We start from the raw sequence: 17,937 nt of genomic DNA, 5'->3' as shown, positions 1-17,937 counted from the left end.
CTTCCCTATCATTTAAGAAATACACACAGGTAATTTTTTTCTTTTTTTGCATATTGACAACCCTAAAGCATGCCCTTAATAATCCTAACCTTGGTTTTCATCCATGGTCTGAAATAAAAATTAAACATGGAAACTTAAAATTGAATGTAGGGTAAACAAAGGAAAATGTTTTTCATAGTTACTTCATTTATTACTCTTTTTTGAAATCAGTTCACTTTCCAGATAGAAACATAGAGATGCTATGAAAGGAATCTGCTTGAGAAATCTCGGGGAAAATATATATATTTTATTAAACTTGGCCAACAGGATTTCCCCATTTGGTGATATGTACCTTGTTTTCTACAAGTTTAGTGATTCATTTACTCTTTTAATTAAAATGATTAGGTATCAGTTGATTTATGGCTTTCTTCGAACTTCTGGAATGAGATACACTGTTATGTTTGTACACAGATTATTAAACTTTAAGGTCTTAATTCAGAAATTTTCCCTTGGGTCATTAGTAGTATCTCATAAGTCTAATTTTTATTATGAAGTTGGCCTTCTTCAAAGCTATTTAAGATTTGTTCCAGATGGAGTAAGTTCCTCCAGATACATTAATCTTTCCTTAAAATAAATTTTTGCTATTAACTTATTTTTTAAAAAACAAAGGAGTCTTACTAATAAGACAATGTATAAGCCAACTATTTTTGTTTATTTGCTAAGTATGATGTGATTTTATTTATAAAAAAATACTTATTAGCTCTAATCATTAACTTAAAATTATTAACTAAGCAAAAAATATGCTGAGAGAACTTCAGAGTTCACCCAACAGGCAGAAATCACAAACGGGTTTTTTTTTTTTTTGACAGATTGAATGGTGCCAGGTAGTATCCCTCTTCAATTATGAAATAGAAGATTAATTAAGCTTAATTATATCTCCTCTGGACCCTACAGTTGCATGTAAACTCCAATGGTGATTATTTCCTTTTTACAGTGCTCCAGCTGAGGCTGCAACAAAGGAGGACGAGAGAACAACTAGTGGACCAGGGCATCATGCCACGTAAGACTGAAGCGTCCTTGTCATTTCTAATGTGATGTAACAACATGGGCATGTCTAAGAAGAAGCTGCATCGCACTCTACTTTCAGTGTTATCCATTTAATCCATATACAATTATTCAGTGAATTTACAAGGAAAACCCAGGCATCAGCATTGCTGACGGAATCATTTAAAGTTCATTCTGGAAACCAGATGCAACTTAAAAGATGGACTTGGAGTCTATATTGTCAAAAAGCACCTTTAAATTTCTGTAATTAGGCTAACACCAGTTCTTCAATTCAAATTCCAGCCCTAGTTTTAAAATAACTGAAATAATCACTCTAGATCTAAGTGAATCCAAAGATACCTACAAAAGTATCATAACAAATTAATTCAAAACCTTATTTATTTAATTCAAATTAGTTATCTTTGCTAGATGAAGGTCTGTATAATTATGCATCTCAATTACAGGACTAATAAACATCCTATTTATAATTAATAAAATCTTCCTTGCCCAAGTAAAGATATTTTCCCAAGTAGCTTTAAGCTTCATCCCTTCATTTTTGAGCTGATTAATTTTAGGATATTTGTCCAAGGTGATTCTTTCCCTTTAATCACCAAACACAGCCCCACCCATCAACAGAAAATTGGATTAAAGATTTACTGAGCATGGCCCTGCCCATCAGAACAAGACCCAGTTTCCCCCTCAGTCAGTCTCTTCCATCAGGAAGCTTCCATAAGCCTCCTTATCCATCAGAGGGCAGCTGTTGCTGCTAAGTCTCTTCAGTCCTGTCCGACTCTGTGTGAACCTATAGAGGGCAGCCCATACCAGGCTCCTCTGTCCCTGGGATTCTCCAGGCAAGAATACTGGAGTGGGTGGCCATTTCCTTCTCCAGTGTGTGAAAGTGAAGTTGCTCAGTTGTGTCTGACTCTTAGTGACCCCATGGACTGTAGCCTACCAGGCTCCTCCGTCCATGGGATTTTCCAGACAAGAGTACTGGAGTGGGTTGCCATTTCCTTCTCCACCATCAGAGGGCAGACAGAATGAAAACCACAATCGCAGAAAACTAATCAAACTGATCACGTGGACCACAGCCTTGTCTAACTCCATGAAACTATGAGCCATGATGTGTAGGGCGACCCAAGATGCACGGGTCATGGTGGAGAGTTCTGGCAAAATGTGGTCCACTGGAGAAGGGAATGGCAAACCACTTCAGTATTCTTGCCTTGAGAACCCCATGAACAGTATGAAAAGGCAAAAAAATAGGACACTGAAAGATGAACTCCTCAGGTCAGTAGGTGCCCAATATGTTACTGGAGCACAGTGGAGAAATAACTCCAGAAAGAATGAAGAGACAGAGAGAGCCAAAGCAAAAACACCACCCAGTTGTGGATGTGACTGGTGATGGAAGTAAAGTCTGATGCTGTAAAGAGTAATATATTGTATAGGAACCTGGAATGTTAGGTCCATGAATCAAAGTAAATTGGAAGTGATCACACAGGAGATGACAAGACTGAACTTGACATTTTAGGAATCAGTGACTAGAATCAGTGACTAGTGGACTAGAATGGGTGACTTTAACTCAGATGACCATTATACCTAGTACTGTGGGCAAGAATCCCTTAGAAGAAATGGAGTAGAAGAGCAGGAGGAGGAAGAAGACAGGATGGTGGGGAGGAGAATCAGGCTTAGTTAGGGAAAGGAGGAATTGAGACAGGTTCAGGACTAATCTCATCAGGAAAAATCACCAAACCATCAACAAAGGACAGAAATAAAGGACAGAAATGGTATGGACCTAAAAGAAGCAGAAGATATTAAGAAGTGGCAAGAATACATAGAAAAACTATACAAAAAAGATCTTCATGACCCAAATAATCACGATGGTGTGATCACTCACCTAGAGCCAGACATCCTGGAACATGAAGTCAAGTGGGCCTTAGGAAGCATCACTACGAACAAAGCTACTGGAGGTAATGGAATTCCAGCTGAGCTATTTCAAATCCTAAAAGATGATGCTGTGAAAGTGCTGCACTCAGTATGCCAGCAAATTCGGAAAACTCAGCAGTGGCCACAGGACTGGAAAAGGTCAGTTTTCATTCCAATTGCCAAGAAAGGCAATGCCAAAGAATGCTCAAACTACCGCACAATTGCACTCATCTCACAAGCTAGCAAAGTAATGCTCAAAATTCTCCAAGCCAGGCTTCAGCAATACGTGAACTGTGAACTTCCAGATGTTCAAGCTGGATTTAGAAAAGGCAGAGGAACCAGAGATCAAATTGCCAACATCCCTTGGATCATCAAAAAAGCAAGAGAGTTCAAGAAGAACATCTACTTCTGCTTTATTGACTACGCCAAAGTCTTTGACTGTGGATCACAACAAACTGTGGAAAATTCTGAAAGAGATGGGAATACCAGACCACCTTACCTGCCTCCTGAGAAATCTGTATGCAGGTCAGGAAGCAACAGTTAGAACTGGACATGGAACAACAGACTGGTTCCCAATCAGGAAAGAAATATGTCAAGGCTGTATATTGTCATCCTGCTTATTTAACTTATATGCAGAGTACCTCATGAGAAATGCTGGGCTGGATGAAGCACAAGTTGGAATCAAGATTGCCGGGCGAAATACCAATAACCTCAGATATGCAGATGACACCACCCTTATGGCAGAAAGTGAAGAGGAACTAAAGAGCCTCTTGATGAAAGTGAAAGAGGAGAGTGAAAAAGTTGGCTTAAAACTCAACATTCAGAAAACTAAGATCATGGCATCTGGTCCCATCACCTCATGGCAAATAGATGGGGAAACGATGGAAAAAGTGACAGACTTTATTTCTTGGGGCTCCAAAATCACTGCAGATGGTGATTGCAGCCATGAAATTAAAGGAAGCTTACTCCTTGGAAGAAAAGCTATGACCAACCTAGACAGCATATTAAAAAGCAGAGACATTACTCTGCCAGCAAAGGTCCATCTAGTCAAGGCTGTGGTTTTTCCAGTGGTCATGTATGGATGTGAGAGTTGGACTATAAATAAAGTTGAGCACCAAAAAATTGATGCTTTTGAACTGTGGTGTTGGAGAAGACTCTTGAGAGTCCCTTGGACAGCAAGGAGATCCAACCAGTCCATCCTAAAGGAAAGTAGTCCTGAATATTCATTAGAAGGACTGATGCTGAAGCTGAAGTTGAAACTCCAGTACTTTGGCCACCTGATGTGAAGGACTGACTCATTTGAAAAGACCCTGATGCTGGGAAAGATTGAAGGCAGGAGGAGAAGGGAATGACAGAGGATGAGATGGTTGGATGGCATCACCCTCTCTATGGACATGAGTTTGAGTAAGCTCGGGGAGTTGGTGATATACAGGGAACCCTGGCGTGCTGCAGTCTGTGGGGTTGCAAATAGTTGGACCCAACTGAGCGACTGAAATGAACTGACATAATCAGCGAATTTGGAGGTGATTTTATATTTTAGAGGAGAGGAGTGGTTGTTTTGTATAGACTGTTAGGATTATTTGGGGGCCTTAGTCTAAAAATTGATTTTCTCTAAGAAATAATTCATTTGGCTTAAGAAAACTACAAAGAAATTACAGAATACACTTACACTTTCCAGTCTTCACAGCCATTGCTGTTGGCTTTTTCTGGTTTGTGATAAGGGTTACATGGATTTTTCTGTGCGATAAGATGTTTTTCCCAGAGAAAACTTTTCTTTTCTAAAGTGAAAATGAAAGTCGCTCAGTTGTGTCTGACTCTTTGGGACCCCACGGATTATACAGTCCATGGAATTCTCCAGGCCAGAATACTGAAGTGGGTAGCCATTCCCTTCTCCAGGGGATCTTCCCAACCCACAGATTGAGCCCAGGTCTCCTGCATTGCCGGCATACTCTTTACCATCTCAGCCACCAGAGAATCCCAAGAATACTGGAGTGGGTAGCCTATCCCTTCTCCAGTGGATCTTCCTGACCCAAGAATCTAACTGGGGTCTCCTTTTTTTCTGAACTGCTATTAATTATCTACATATTTTAAATCTCGTGTTGTGGTAAAACCAGGTATCAGAAACTGGTTTGATAGGGACTTCCCCGGTGGTCCAGTGGTTAAGAATCTGCCTGCCAGTGCACAGGACATGAGTTTGATCCTTGGTCCAGGAAGATCTCACAAGCTGTGGGGCAACTGAGCCCATGCTCTAGAGCCCTTGAGCCGCAACAAGAGAAGCCACAGCAATGAGAAACCTGAGCACTGCAACAAAGAGTAGCCCCAACTTGCTGCAACTAGAGAAAGCCCATATGCAGCAATGAAGACTCAGCACAGCCAAAAATAATTGGTTTTTTTCTAAAAAGGCAGAGGATTCACGTTGATGTATGGCAAAAACCATCACCATGTTGTAAAGTAATTATCCTCCAATTAAAATAAATGAATTAGAAAAGCCCCAAAAAAAAAAAGCCAGAGGTTATAAAAGAATTTTTTAAAGAAACTGGTTTGATAATCTGGCAGATTTTCTCACCACTACATAACTTGATATGAGCCAGTCAAACAGGATCAAAGTATGGTGCTTTAAACATCACTGCAAAGCCAGCTATAGTCTGCTTTTAGGAGCTGGTCCCTGGCCATATCTGTTTGGGGGGACTTCTGTGATTCTTTGCTGTGCATTAAGTACCAGAGTTGACTGTTACCAAGAACTGATTGCTCAATTCTGAGAGGTGACAGCCCAGGTAAGCCTAGTCCTGTATCCCATCCCCATCCCCTGACTACCCACAGTGATGACTGCAGGGTGTCATGAGACAGTGATGGATATAAACACTAACGATTTTTCAAAGATTATGATTATTGATAGAAGTACTGTAGTAAGTAATACTTTTAATAAGTACTGCCTCTCTCTCTGGGACTCTGGAACATTTAATATACTAGCAGTTAACAGATTAAGGAATCACTGTGTCTTTAGAGTGAGTTGCACTGTGGTATGGTAGGAAGAGCATGAACCTGCCAAATTCAGATTTCTAAATTTAAATTCCACTTAGATGACCATCTAGCTGTATAACTTCAAAAATTCACTGAACCTCCTTAAGCCTCTCATCTGTACTGGGGCTAATACGAACCTCACAAGGCTGTTGCTGTGATCAGCAGCAGTATAACTGTAAGATGGACCACAGAGCATGGGACTAAGTGCATTGTAGGTTCTCTGTGTGGTAACGCTGATCTCTTAGACATGGACTGCAGAGTGTTCTTGTGTTCAAGGCTAGAGCACTCCGATGTTAAATGCCCTGAGGACCTGTGGACTTTTTCCAGTAGCTTGTATGACCATAAGAGCAAAGACCTGTTAAGGAACCATCAAACAGTTCCCTTGGTAATGGTAATTTGCCCCAACTACAGGCTGGAACTAGTCTGACCTGATATATGTGTTGTCATTATGTTCATAGCTCTATTTTAAATGTTCACTTGTTTTATTTGTGAAACATATAATTTTAATTCTGAAACATTTAAGGTTTCAATTTTGCAGCTGTTCTAAAGGAACTAGGAAATAAATGGAACTGTAGAGGCACACTAATAAGATTAAGAGGAAATATCACTATGATAATACTATAACATTTAACTGAAGTATTAACTCCTCTATTTATACCACAGAAATGATTTCTTTTCCTCTCACAGCTCTGAAGAGCCCCGCGGCATTCCATGAGCAGATAAAAAGCTTGGAACGAGCCAGAGTAAGAAATTTTCATTTAAAATGTTCTGCCTCTTTCTTTTGTGTTAAAATACCTGTGGACAAGTAATAATCTTACTCCTACATATGTCAATAGAGAAAATAGAGTGTATTTTCAAGATACATGGTATATGGAGCAGTGTATCCTGGGGTAGTTTTATCTTGAAGGTTTGTAGAAAATACAGGACATTCAAATTTTGTTCTTTAAAGCTAGTAACCTAGTTTTGTACATAAAGGAAAAATCACACTTCTTTCTTGCTTTGGGGGCATAACAAGTTTTTAGAATAATGATGGAATATCTCTGCCAGTTGTTTACCCCTGCAGATGGATAACCTGAGGGATGGATTTACACCAGATCCTTCCTTGGGTGGTTTCCCTCCCAGGTCTGTGTTAGTGGGACATTTGACCAAGGCTGGGAGAATCTGACTGAATGAGCAATGTTGCCATATTCAGCTCTGTTTTATTCTTTGAGATAGTTCCATCATAGTTGCATTAAAGTGATGTTTATTATTTTTCTTTAAAGTGCCACTATTTGTTCTTGTCATTTTATAGGAAACTTCTATCATGCAATATAAAAACAAACATGTTCCACAAATTCCTTTAGAGTTTTCCCAGGATGCAATAATGATCTCTTAGAGTCATATAAAGTACAAAACTCATTTCAAAGCCATATTGTTTAGAATTGAGTACAGTTCTGAATAAGAAAATATGATTGAAGACATAAATTCATCAAAGAAAATACATTGGAATTTTTAGGAAATGTGTTATCTAGGTGAATTTTTACTTGACCTGGAAGTGTAGATTTTTTTTTTTTTTAGATACTTATATGTTCAAATCCTCTGTTCAAAAGTCATCTTTAAAATTTTGAGCCTCTGCTTTTCCAAGTTTTAAAATAAAAGTCTATAAAGTGCTTACTTTATATCAGCATAGACTTCAAATCCCTGTACAGTTTTGAAGGCTGCAATTTAAGTCCTGTATTGGATAATAGTTTCTCATAGAACTAATTTCTACTCTTTTCTTTCTCTCAAAATCATGACCAAAAGCATATACAATTTATTTAAATGGAGTTACTTCAGGGAAAAAAAATAATAAAACCACAATAAATCATTAACAATTTATGGTAAGACTTCCTCTTTCTTTCTCTCTCTCTCTCTCTAAAAGACTGAAAACTTTTTGAAGCACAAGATTCGGAGTCGACCAGATCGTTCTGAACTTGTCAGGATGCACATTTTAGAAGGTAAAAGTTCTGTTTCTGCTTATCTTGCTACGTTTTCTCAAGAAAACAAGTGAGACTTCCACAATTTCTGTTTATTCCGATTTTAATAACTTTTTACCCCACAGGCTGACATCCTGTCAATTGTACAGCAACATGAAGACCCCAAGCTTAAAGTTTTATGTTAGATAGATGGGGAAGGTCCACTTCTCCAAATAACCAATCAATGGACAGAGTCTTCCCTGCCCACTGAGGGTGCTTATAGGTGTCTCTGCCATACTGTTCTGGAAAAACATTTTCCATCCACATTTCTTCAAGAGTGGGCAATGTGTGCCCACTCATCATAAAGGGTATGATAGACACAAGTCTAACCCTAGATTTTCAACTACTTGGACCCTGTTGTGTCTATCTGAGGCAAGCCCATACCTAACATTTTTCTTTGTTGCTGCTTACCCACAACAATCCAGCTTGATCTGACCATTATCACAAACAAGCTCCCCTCAGCCCACCACATTTTCTTCATGCCTGAGCCTCATCTTTTACAAAGCTGGTAAGTACAGTTCCATTCCATCTTTGGCGAGGCATGTGGCTCAGGTCATGGCTTTTTCTCTCTAAAGATAAAGCATTCTTGGAAGCTGCTACTTCCACCATAAAGTCCCGAGATACATTTTCTTCCATTGTTTTGCTTCACTGACTTAATTTGTTGAGCAAGACAAGGAGCCTGACCTTGTGATAGCCTTGAGAGTGTGAAACCTTGAGAAGATACAGCAACTTCTCAAACATTTAGAGACAGTTATTAGGCAGGAGGAAGATTAGATTTCTTTTCTCTGGCCTAATAGATAGAGTTAGAATTAGATTGATATTACAGAGTATTAGATTTTAGCTCAGCATAAAGGTCAGTCAGAGGTCTACAAATAAAGTCTTCAGGAAGTGACATGGTTGTCCTTACTAGAGGTGTTGGTTCGCTGGCCAGCAAGCTAGGCACCAGTTGGATGTGCCCCTTCATGGAGCTTACATTCTAGTGGCAGAGAGATTATATGCAGGCAAAACAAGTCAATTACAGATTGTGAAAAGTTCCCTACAGGGAATAAACACAGACTGACACCGTGTAAAGAATGTTGTAAAGCAGTTCCAAGTATCAAGCTGGTCCCTAAAACCCCAAGTAGAGTCTCTTCTAATCCAGATAATCTATGACTAGGTAACTATCTTCGTGTCTGGGATGGGAGGCAAGAAGTCTATGCCTTTCTCCACTTCTACTGGACTAAAAAAAGCTTTTCCAGAACTCCAGTGGTAGGGTAGGAGCAGCCACCAGCTGTCAGGGATAAGTGAATCTTCAGAGAAGCAAGTTTGCTGGTAAGTAACTTAGTAAATGACTCCTTCTGTGCCTGAAAATATCTTGACCTGTAAGAGACATTTTTGTAGAAATGACACTGCCTGTTTCAACTTGTCATCTGACTGTAACAGGCTTTATTAACATAATTAAAACTAAGGCAAATGCATTTAACTGTCGAAAGAAATCATATTTGCTTTTTCTAAAAACAGACTCTTCAGCATTTAAAAACCTAATTATATATAGGAATAAACCATAAGTGATGTCTTTAGGACATCTATTCTAAAGTTGAGATTTTTGAAGTAAGAAAGAATGTCTCATCTATAATTTTAAAAAAATACCTTAAAACCACACGCAACTTATTTTGCCATCATCCCAATTTTGATTGAATTGGATGTTTGGCAGGCAGAAGTCTAAATTATTTCCTGAAGTTTGACCTCCGCCTCATGGAGATGAAGATGCAGTTAGACCAGAATAGAAGTATACTGAAATGCCAGTCTCTACTTACTCGCTTTTCGAATATCTTCTTCCCAAACATTCCTGATATCACTTGGATAGTGTCAGTGGAAGGGAGGCAAAGGCAGGAGACTGTCCTGCCTACATCTTAACAAAAGCATCTTCAGAATGATTTGCATGATCTACTTCCCCCACTTACCGTCTTCCTGTGCAGTTAGAAGGGCTTTATCTACTAAGATCGGGGCTAGAGTTGTTTTATACAGGAAAATTATAAAAATGAGATGGGCACATATGTTATTTTAAGTTATAGAAACATGCATTTATTTACCAATATGCCGACTTAGGACTAAGAACTTCACATGGGGGAATCATCTACAATTTCCATTCATGGTGGATCAAAATGTAAAAAATACTTGAAAAGCAGTCTGAGTTTAAAAATCTTAAATTTTATTGTTTTTCCCCAAATCTTTTGTAGTTAGTTGTCCTGATAATGTGACAGTGATTTTCTTTTAATGACTTGCTTTTATCAAGTCATGCCAAAGCATTTAACTCAGGTTTCCAAGAAATGATCATTTTATTTTTGAAGTTTATGATTTCCCTATAGCGTTTAGTTAAATTATGAGTGACGATGGCAGTCACAATGGTGATGCACTGTTTTGTGGACAGCCGAGATTGATTTTTGGTAAGCACACAAGGTGAAAAGAGAAGTGCTCAGCCATGCTGAAGGGTAGTTTATTGGCTGTGGGGTCTCAGTGTACTTTGGGCCTCAGCCAGGACATCTAACCTACAGAATGAAGAACATCAGACAATCCTGAGGTTACTTCCAGGGAGTTTCATTAAAAGACCTACTGAATAATTTAAAGGAGCAAGCAACTTTCAATGCAATATTGAGTTAACACCAATAGTCAGTCATAAATATTATTTAGAACAATGTAATAAAATATTAATGAGCATTACCAGAAACACAAGAATTATGCAAAGTTATGCTGTTTATGAGTTACGATATTTATAGTAGTTTCACATCTATTATACAACTTTATGCATTTGTGGGTACATGAGTTGATGCTTCTACATAACAATTAATTACTATGTAATTGAATGCCTCAAGGTTATTTATTCAGAAATAAATCTAAATTTTAATTATTATGAAAGACTCTGGGTTGCACAGGAATATGATTTGTAGCTCCTCCCACCAACTCCTGCAGAGAAGCTTATATTCTGAAATACAGTGTCACCCCTTCGAAGAAGTGGCTTTGCAATGAAGCCAAATCTAAAACTGCAAGCTTCTTGAGCATCTCTCTCCTCTGTTCATCCTCTGTATCCCCAATACCTAATAGATGTGAATTTGACCCTCCTATCATAAATAAGCAATAGCAGCACCTCGGTTTTGGCTTGAGTTCATATTAATTTGAGTCCAAGGACATCCACATCGTGTAGACAATATAAAGCTTTCCAGGACTAGAAATGTAAATTGCAGATGGGAGCATTCTCAAGCAGTCATTGTCTCGCCATAAATAAGTTTACACCAGTTTAAATTAGTTGGCCTGAAATAACATGGAATAGAAACAGTAATTCAAGTAATGATTAAACCTGTGTTTCCTCTTTTAGAAACATTTGCAGAGCCATCCCTGCAGGCTACTCAGATGAAGTTGAAAAGAGCTCGACTAGCTGATGATCTGAATGAAAAGATTGCTCAAAGACCTGGTCCTATGGAGCTGGTAGAGAAAAACATCCTTCCTGTAGACTCCAGTGTTAAGGAAGCAATTATAGGCAAGACTCTAAAATTTTACTATTTTCTGGGAGACAAAGAAACTTGGAAGTTTTAGATAAGAAAAATCTAATTTTAAAGCCAGCACCAATCATGATTATTGTTTTCTGGGTGATTTAGAAACTAACATTTGTACTTATCTCCATATTATTATTATTAATACTATGTATTATAAGATTAGTACCAGTTAACACAGAGATTCCTCTAACGAGAGGTTTAAGTTACCATGACTTATGGGAACTTCGTATTTTGCATTAGTATGAGTTTAAATGTTAGGCAGTCTGTATTCAGTCATTCTGTGATTCCATTCAATTCCAAAGAAATGGGTCCCGAAAGTTAAGGTGTCAGTACAGCAGCGCTGCTCCATGAGGTGGGACTTACCAACAGATACCCTAGTCAGAGCCCCATTTGGCCTCATAATGTTTTTCAACGGTTGGATCCAAGCAAGCTCCGCACATTGTCTTTAGCTGATATATCTCTTAGGTCAGTCTCCTGGGCGGATCTTCTTCCTCCTTTCTTCCCTTTTTATTTGCTGATGAATGAACTCATTTTGTCCTTTAGCACTTCCACACTCTAGATTTTTCTGAATGCATTTGCATCCCTAGGTGTCATTTAAAAAATTTCTTGTCTCCTGTATTTGTAGTCGGATCCAAAGGCTTGATCTGATTCAGGTTTGGTTTTTTCCCCCAGGTATTCATCATAGGTAGTTGTGTATTCTCTCATTGGGAAGTACATTATGTCCAACTTTGTTTTTAAACAGCTTTCTTCAGTCCTTATAACGAATAATATTTCTCCTTTTTCATTTTAACCTTAGTATTCCAAGGCCAAGATCAATTAAGAATCACTTTTTTCTTTAGGCGTTGGGAAAGAGGACTATCCCCAAACTCAGGGTGATTTCTCATTTGACGAAGACAGCAGTGATGCTTTGTCTCCGGACCAGCCAGCCAGCCAGGAGTCACAGGGGTCAGCCGCATCCCCAAGTGAGCCAAAAGTTAGCGAATCGCCATCTCCTGTGACTACAAACACTCCAGCCCAGGTATTGCTTTTCTTGTTTTTAACCCCTAAACCAAGAAAGTGCCTTGTTTTTTATGTATCTAGGTAATGCATTTTCACCAGAAAAAAAGTCTGAAAGTGCAGAAAAGCATAGATTTTTCACATGTAATCCAGCTATTCACATTTTCAATAGATTCTTACATTTTCTTTCTGTTCTGTGTATGCATTTTTACTTTACAGTTTTGTAACTCAATTTTTTCATGTAACCTTTTTTTGAGTTACAACTCGCACATCATAAAATTCACCCTTTTTTCTTTTTAACCATCTTAACCACTTTAAGTGTACAGGCCTGTAGTCTGTATTCACATTGTTGTGCAGCAGATCTCCAGAACTTTTTTGTCTTACAAAACTGAAGCTAAATCCATTAAACATCAACTCCCCATCCCCCCAGGCCTGGTAAGTACTTTACTTCAATCTCAATGAATTTGACTACTTTGAATATCTCATATGGCTTATATCATTTAACAGTATCCTCAGGATTCATTTATGTTGTAGAATGTGACAACTCTCTCAGTTGTTAGGCTGCATAATATTCCATTTTATGGATATACCACATTTTATTTATCCATTCATCAGTGAACATGGGGTTGCTTCCATCTCTTGGCTATTGTGAATAATGATGAGTACACGAATGTGAAAATATCTCTCTGAGACCTTGCTTTTAGTTCTTTTGGGCATATACCCAGAAGTGGGATTGTTGGATCATATGGTAGTTCTATTTTTAAGGAACCACCATACTGTTCTCCATACTGGTTGCAACATTTCACACTCCCACCACCAGTGGAGAAGGAAATGGCAACCCACTCCAATATTCTTGCCTGGAGAATCCCATGGACAGAGGAACCTGGTGGGCTACAGTCCATAGCGTCGCAAAGAATCGGACATGACTTAGAGACTAAACCACTACCACCAGTGCACAAATGTTCCTATTTCTCCACATCCTCACCAACACTTGTTAATTTCTGTTCTTTTGATAGTAGCTGTTCTAGTGGAACAAAGTGATCTCCCTGTGTTTGTTTTTATTGAAGTATAGTTAATTTACAGTTCTGTGTTAGTTTCAAGTGGACAGCAAAATGATTGTTATACATATAAATATATTTATATGTATATTTTTTTCAGATTCTTTTCCATTATAGTATTTTAAGATATTGAGTATACTCACTGTTTTCTTTTTTTAATTGGAGTATAGTTGGTTTACACTGCTGTGAATCAGTCATACGTATACATATATTCCCTCTCCACAGAGTAGAGTTCCCTGTGCTAGTTATCTGTTTTATGCACAGTAGTGTACATATGTCAGTCCCAACCTCCCAGTTCATCCACCCCAACCCCGCCTTGGTATCTATACATTTGTCTCTATTTCTACTTTCCAGATAAGATCATCTCAACCATTTTTTCTCGATTCCATGCATATGTGTTAAGATACTTGTTTTTCTGGCTTCACTCTTTATGACAGCCTCTAGATTCATCCATGTCTCTGCAAATGGCACAACTTCATTCCTTTTTATGGCTAATAAATAGTCCATTGTATATATGTACCACATCTTTACCCATTTCTCTGTTGATGGACATTTAGGTGACTTCCATGTCCTGGCTATTGTAAATACTGCTGCAGTGAACACTGGGGTGCATGTTATCTTTTTGAATTATGGTTTTGTCTAGGTATATGCCCAGGAGTCATATGGTAGTTCTATTTTTAGTTTTTTAAGGAACCTCCGTACTGTTCTCCATATTGGCTGCATCAGTGTACATTCCCACCAACAGTGTAGGAGGGTTCCCTTTCTCCACATCCTCTTCAGCATTATCATTTGTAAATTTTTTTGATAGTGGCCATTCTGACTCATGTGAGGCGATAGCCTCACTGTAGTTTTGATCTGCTTTTCTCTGATCATTAGTGATGCTGAGTCTCTTTTAATGTCTTTGTTGGTCATCTGTATGTCATCTTTGGAGAAATATCTATCTAGGTCTTCTGCCCATTGATTGTGATGTCTCACTGTGGTTTCGATTTGCATTTTTCTAATCATTAGTGATGTTGAGCATCTTTTCATATGCCTTTGGTCATTTGTATATCATCTTTGGAGAAATCCCTTTTCAAATCCTTTGCTCTCTTTAAAATCAGGTTGCTTTTCTGTTGTTGAGTTATAGGAGTTCTTTATATGTTCTCAATATTAACCCCTTATCAGATATATGATTTGCAAATACTTTCTCCCATCTGTTCACTCTGTTGACAGAAGTGAATGAACAGAAGTTTTTAATGAACAGAAGTTTTTAATGAACTTTAATGAACAGAAGCTTTTAAGTTTGATCTAGTCCTCTTTGTGTATTTTTGGTTATGTGACCTGTGTTTTTGGTGTCAGACTAAGAAATCATTGCCAAATTCAGTGTCATAAATTAGATTGTTTTGAATTGATTGGATCCTGTTTTCTTCTAAGATTTTCATAGTTTGGGGGTCTTACATTTAGGTCTTTAATCGATTTTCATTTTTGTATATAAGATAAAGATCTGACTTCATTCTTTTGCATCTGGATATCCAGTTTTCCCCAACACTATTTGTTGAAAAGATTATTACATCCCCACTGGACGGTCTTCGCACTGTTGTTAGAGATCATTTGGTCATATATGAGAATGTATTTACATGCTTTCTATTCTTTTGCATTGGCCTGTATCTGTGTCTTTATGTCAGTATCACACTATTTTGATTACTAGAGCTTCATAGTAAATTTTGAAATCAGGAAGTGTGAGATCTCCAACTTTTATTCTTCTTTTTCAAGATGGTTTTGGCTACTTGGGGTCCCTTGAGATTCCATGTTAATGTTAGGATGAATTTTTCTATTTCTGTTTAAAAAAAAAAAGGCACTGAGAAAATTCAGCCATATAAAGTGTATAATTCAGTGCTTACTAGTATAGTCACAGATTTGTGCAGCTCGCACACTATCTGATTCCAGAACACTTTCATCTTTTCCAAAAGAAGCCTGTACATATCAGGAGTCACCCCACTTGGCCCTAAGCAACCATCAATATTCTTTGTCTGGATTTCCCTATTCCAGACTTTTTTTTTTTAAATAAATTCTGGAATCATACAATATCTCATCTTTTGTGATTGGCTTCTTTCACTTAGGTGTAATGTTTTTAAGGTTCATCCATGTTGTAGCATGTATCAGTACATCATCCCTTGTTATGGCTGAGTAATATTCCATTGTTGTTGATATACCACATTTTGTTTATTCATCAGTTAGTGGACATTTGCTATTATGAATAATGGTGCTGTGAACACTTGTAGACAAGTTTTTATGTGGACATATGTTTTTACATCTCTTGGGTATATACCTTGGAGTGGAATTGCTGTGTCATATGGTAACCTTATGTGTACCTTGCTTGTATACCTTAGTATTTAACTGAACTGATACACTGTATCTCTATTAACCAATTCCTTATTGTTGGTTAGTGGTGTTTTAGTCACTAATTTGTGTCCCACTTGTGGGATCTCATGGAATATAGCCCACCAGGCTCCTCTGTCCATGGGATTTTCCAGGCACGAATACTAGAGTGGGTTGCATTCCCTTCTCCAGGGGATCATCCCAACCCAGGGATTGAACCCCAGTCTCCTGCATTACAGGCACATTCTTTACCAACTGAGCTACCAGGGAAGTCCCTAGAGTTGTTTCCTATTTTTCACAACACCCTGGTTTTTTAATACATGCATACTGGGCACTTGTCTAATTATCTCTTTGAATAATTACTAGATACTAAATGAATTTGAAACCTTATGTTAGGCAAAAGGTAAGCACTTCAACTGCCTTCCAAGAAGGAGTTCCATGGTAGTGACCACAAATATGTCTTTATCACAAATAGGTAATATCATTACTTCAAACCCTGCACACTGGAGATTGGAATGTTTTATTTGGCCACTTGATTTTAGTTATACTGAATTTATTCAACAAATATTTATCAAGCACCTACTATGCATCAGATTATATATGAGTATTCAATCTAGTGCATGCAAAAGAATCTAATATTTTTTAATAATTGCATTGGAAATTCATATTTCTTATTTCTTCAATGAGTGTTTGTGTTCCTTTTGGTTTTATAAGAACTCTCATGCTGCACATAATTTGTTTTTCCTCTTTATCATGTTTTTCCCTTACTGAAATTTTAATAGTATTTAGTTATTTTAAAAGTCAAGACTGTTGAACTACTTAATGTGATGGGTCAAGTTCAGTAGAAAATGTTCTTACTAAAACCAAGCATCATAGAATTTTTGAATTCTACAGGAATTTAGCAATTATCTGCCCTCACCCTTTCACCAGGGGAGGCCCCGGTTCAGAGCAGTATGGAAGTTTGGGGATTAAAAATGTTTGCATATTTTCTTACAGCATTTCTTCTCGTTCATGAATATCTATTTGTTAGGGACTGTGTGTTTCAACATTAACAGCTAGCACAGGGCCTGGTACAGAAAGAGTGCTTAGTTGAATTCAGCACCATGAGCACTGACTGATGCCAGCTTGTAGAAGCAGTATGTCTCCCATACTGCATCCCGTGATGCCAGCTTGTCTCCCACTTGGAGCCGTCAGAGGTAGTCGGAGGAGCTACACTTTATACTCTCCTGTCAGAGTTTACAGGGCAAGTGTGACTGGCCCCTCAGCTTCACTGGAACTTGACCTGGAAGAAAGATGAGGGTCAGTGACCAGCCCCTACTGTTCTTACATATTGGCTGCACCCTGGTTTTGAGCTTTAAAAATAGGGCTAAAAGGAATGTCAAATATGCAAGTTAACACCATTAGAAAACAGTTCTACTTACCCATTTGGGTTGTTTGTTCTCTTGTTTCTGTCTGAGTAGGTCAGGACATCAGACAGCTATTAGCATGGTCTTAGCTTTTAGTAATAGAGAATTTCTGTCACCTCAGTTATCTGCCTGGTAACAGCTTCATGATGGTTCCACCTGTAAGAAACTGTAAGTTTATAAGTGAGAAACTTCAATCAGAGGCAGTCCCACCAGTGGGCTGACATTCCAGAATTCCTTGAAGGAAAAACAGAAGGGAGAACAGTTGTGTTTCTTGAAGAATACATACAGCCTATTTATTGTCAGTGCTGCACACATGAAACCTGAAGTCATTCATGAACTTAAACATTAATTTTCATAACACTCTTTAGTGTTGCTCCAATGCCACTTCTGTCTGCTTTTTATTTGTCACTAGTGCCTTTGGAAAAAGACCCACTTTAGAGAATGGTATGTTTCCTACTTATACATTCAAGTAAAAGAGCCTAGAATCAGGGCTGGCTTACGGCACCTTCCCCATTACATAATTCCTGTACTATATACCTTGAAACCTTCTTAAATTGTGTGTCCTTTACAAAATCCCCTTTCAGTATTTTACTATTTATAAGTAAGGAATCTGACAAAGATTCTTAATATT

At 38.1% G+C, this 17,937-nt stretch overlaps 1 protein-coding gene and 1 long non-coding RNA gene across 51 annotated transcripts in view; one reads left to right on the top strand and one right to left on the bottom strand.

Annotated features, from left to right (window-relative positions):
• Window positions 1–17,937, top strand: part of MRTFB (myocardin related transcription factor B) — a 227,198-nt gene that overhangs the window by 166,591 nt on the left and 42,670 nt on the right. For all 50 annotated transcript variants that reach the window (XR_014072955.1, XR_014072959.1, XR_014072954.1 and 47 more), the window contains 5 exons: window positions 974–1,039; window positions 6,652–6,707; window positions 7,865–7,940; window positions 11,311–11,472; window positions 12,328–12,506. Coding sequence is in view for 41 of the 50 variants with exons in the window: in XM_081556367.1 (XP_081412493.1) it covers window positions 974–1,039; window positions 6,652–6,707; window positions 7,865–7,940; window positions 11,311–11,472; window positions 12,328–12,506 (539 nt within the window). In the remaining 9 variants the exon portion in view is untranslated. The remainder of the gene's footprint in view (window positions 1–973; window positions 1,040–6,651; window positions 6,708–7,864; window positions 7,941–11,310; window positions 11,473–12,327; window positions 12,507–17,937) is intronic.
• Window positions 8,005–17,937, bottom strand: part of LOC145532070 (uncharacterized) — a 79,969-nt gene continuing 70,036 nt past the window's right edge. Inside the window, exons 2-3 of the long non-coding RNA XR_014072963.1 lie at window positions 17,322–17,472; window positions 8,005–9,317 (exon numbers count right to left, since the gene is read on the bottom strand). This is a non-coding gene — a long non-coding RNA (uncharacterized LOC145532070). The remainder of the gene's footprint in view (window positions 9,318–17,321; window positions 17,473–17,937) is intronic.

The sequence above is a fragment of the Giraffa tippelskirchi genome, chromosome 13 (assembly GCF_054371585.1).
Source record: "Giraffa tippelskirchi isolate mGirTip1 chromosome 13, T2T-mGirTip1v1.2.pri, whole genome shotgun sequence".
NCBI lineage: Eukaryota > Metazoa > Chordata > Mammalia > Artiodactyla > Giraffidae > Giraffa > Giraffa tippelskirchi.
The sequence above is the reverse complement of the archived record's forward strand: the minus strand, read 5'-3'. Positions and strand labels throughout refer to the sequence as shown.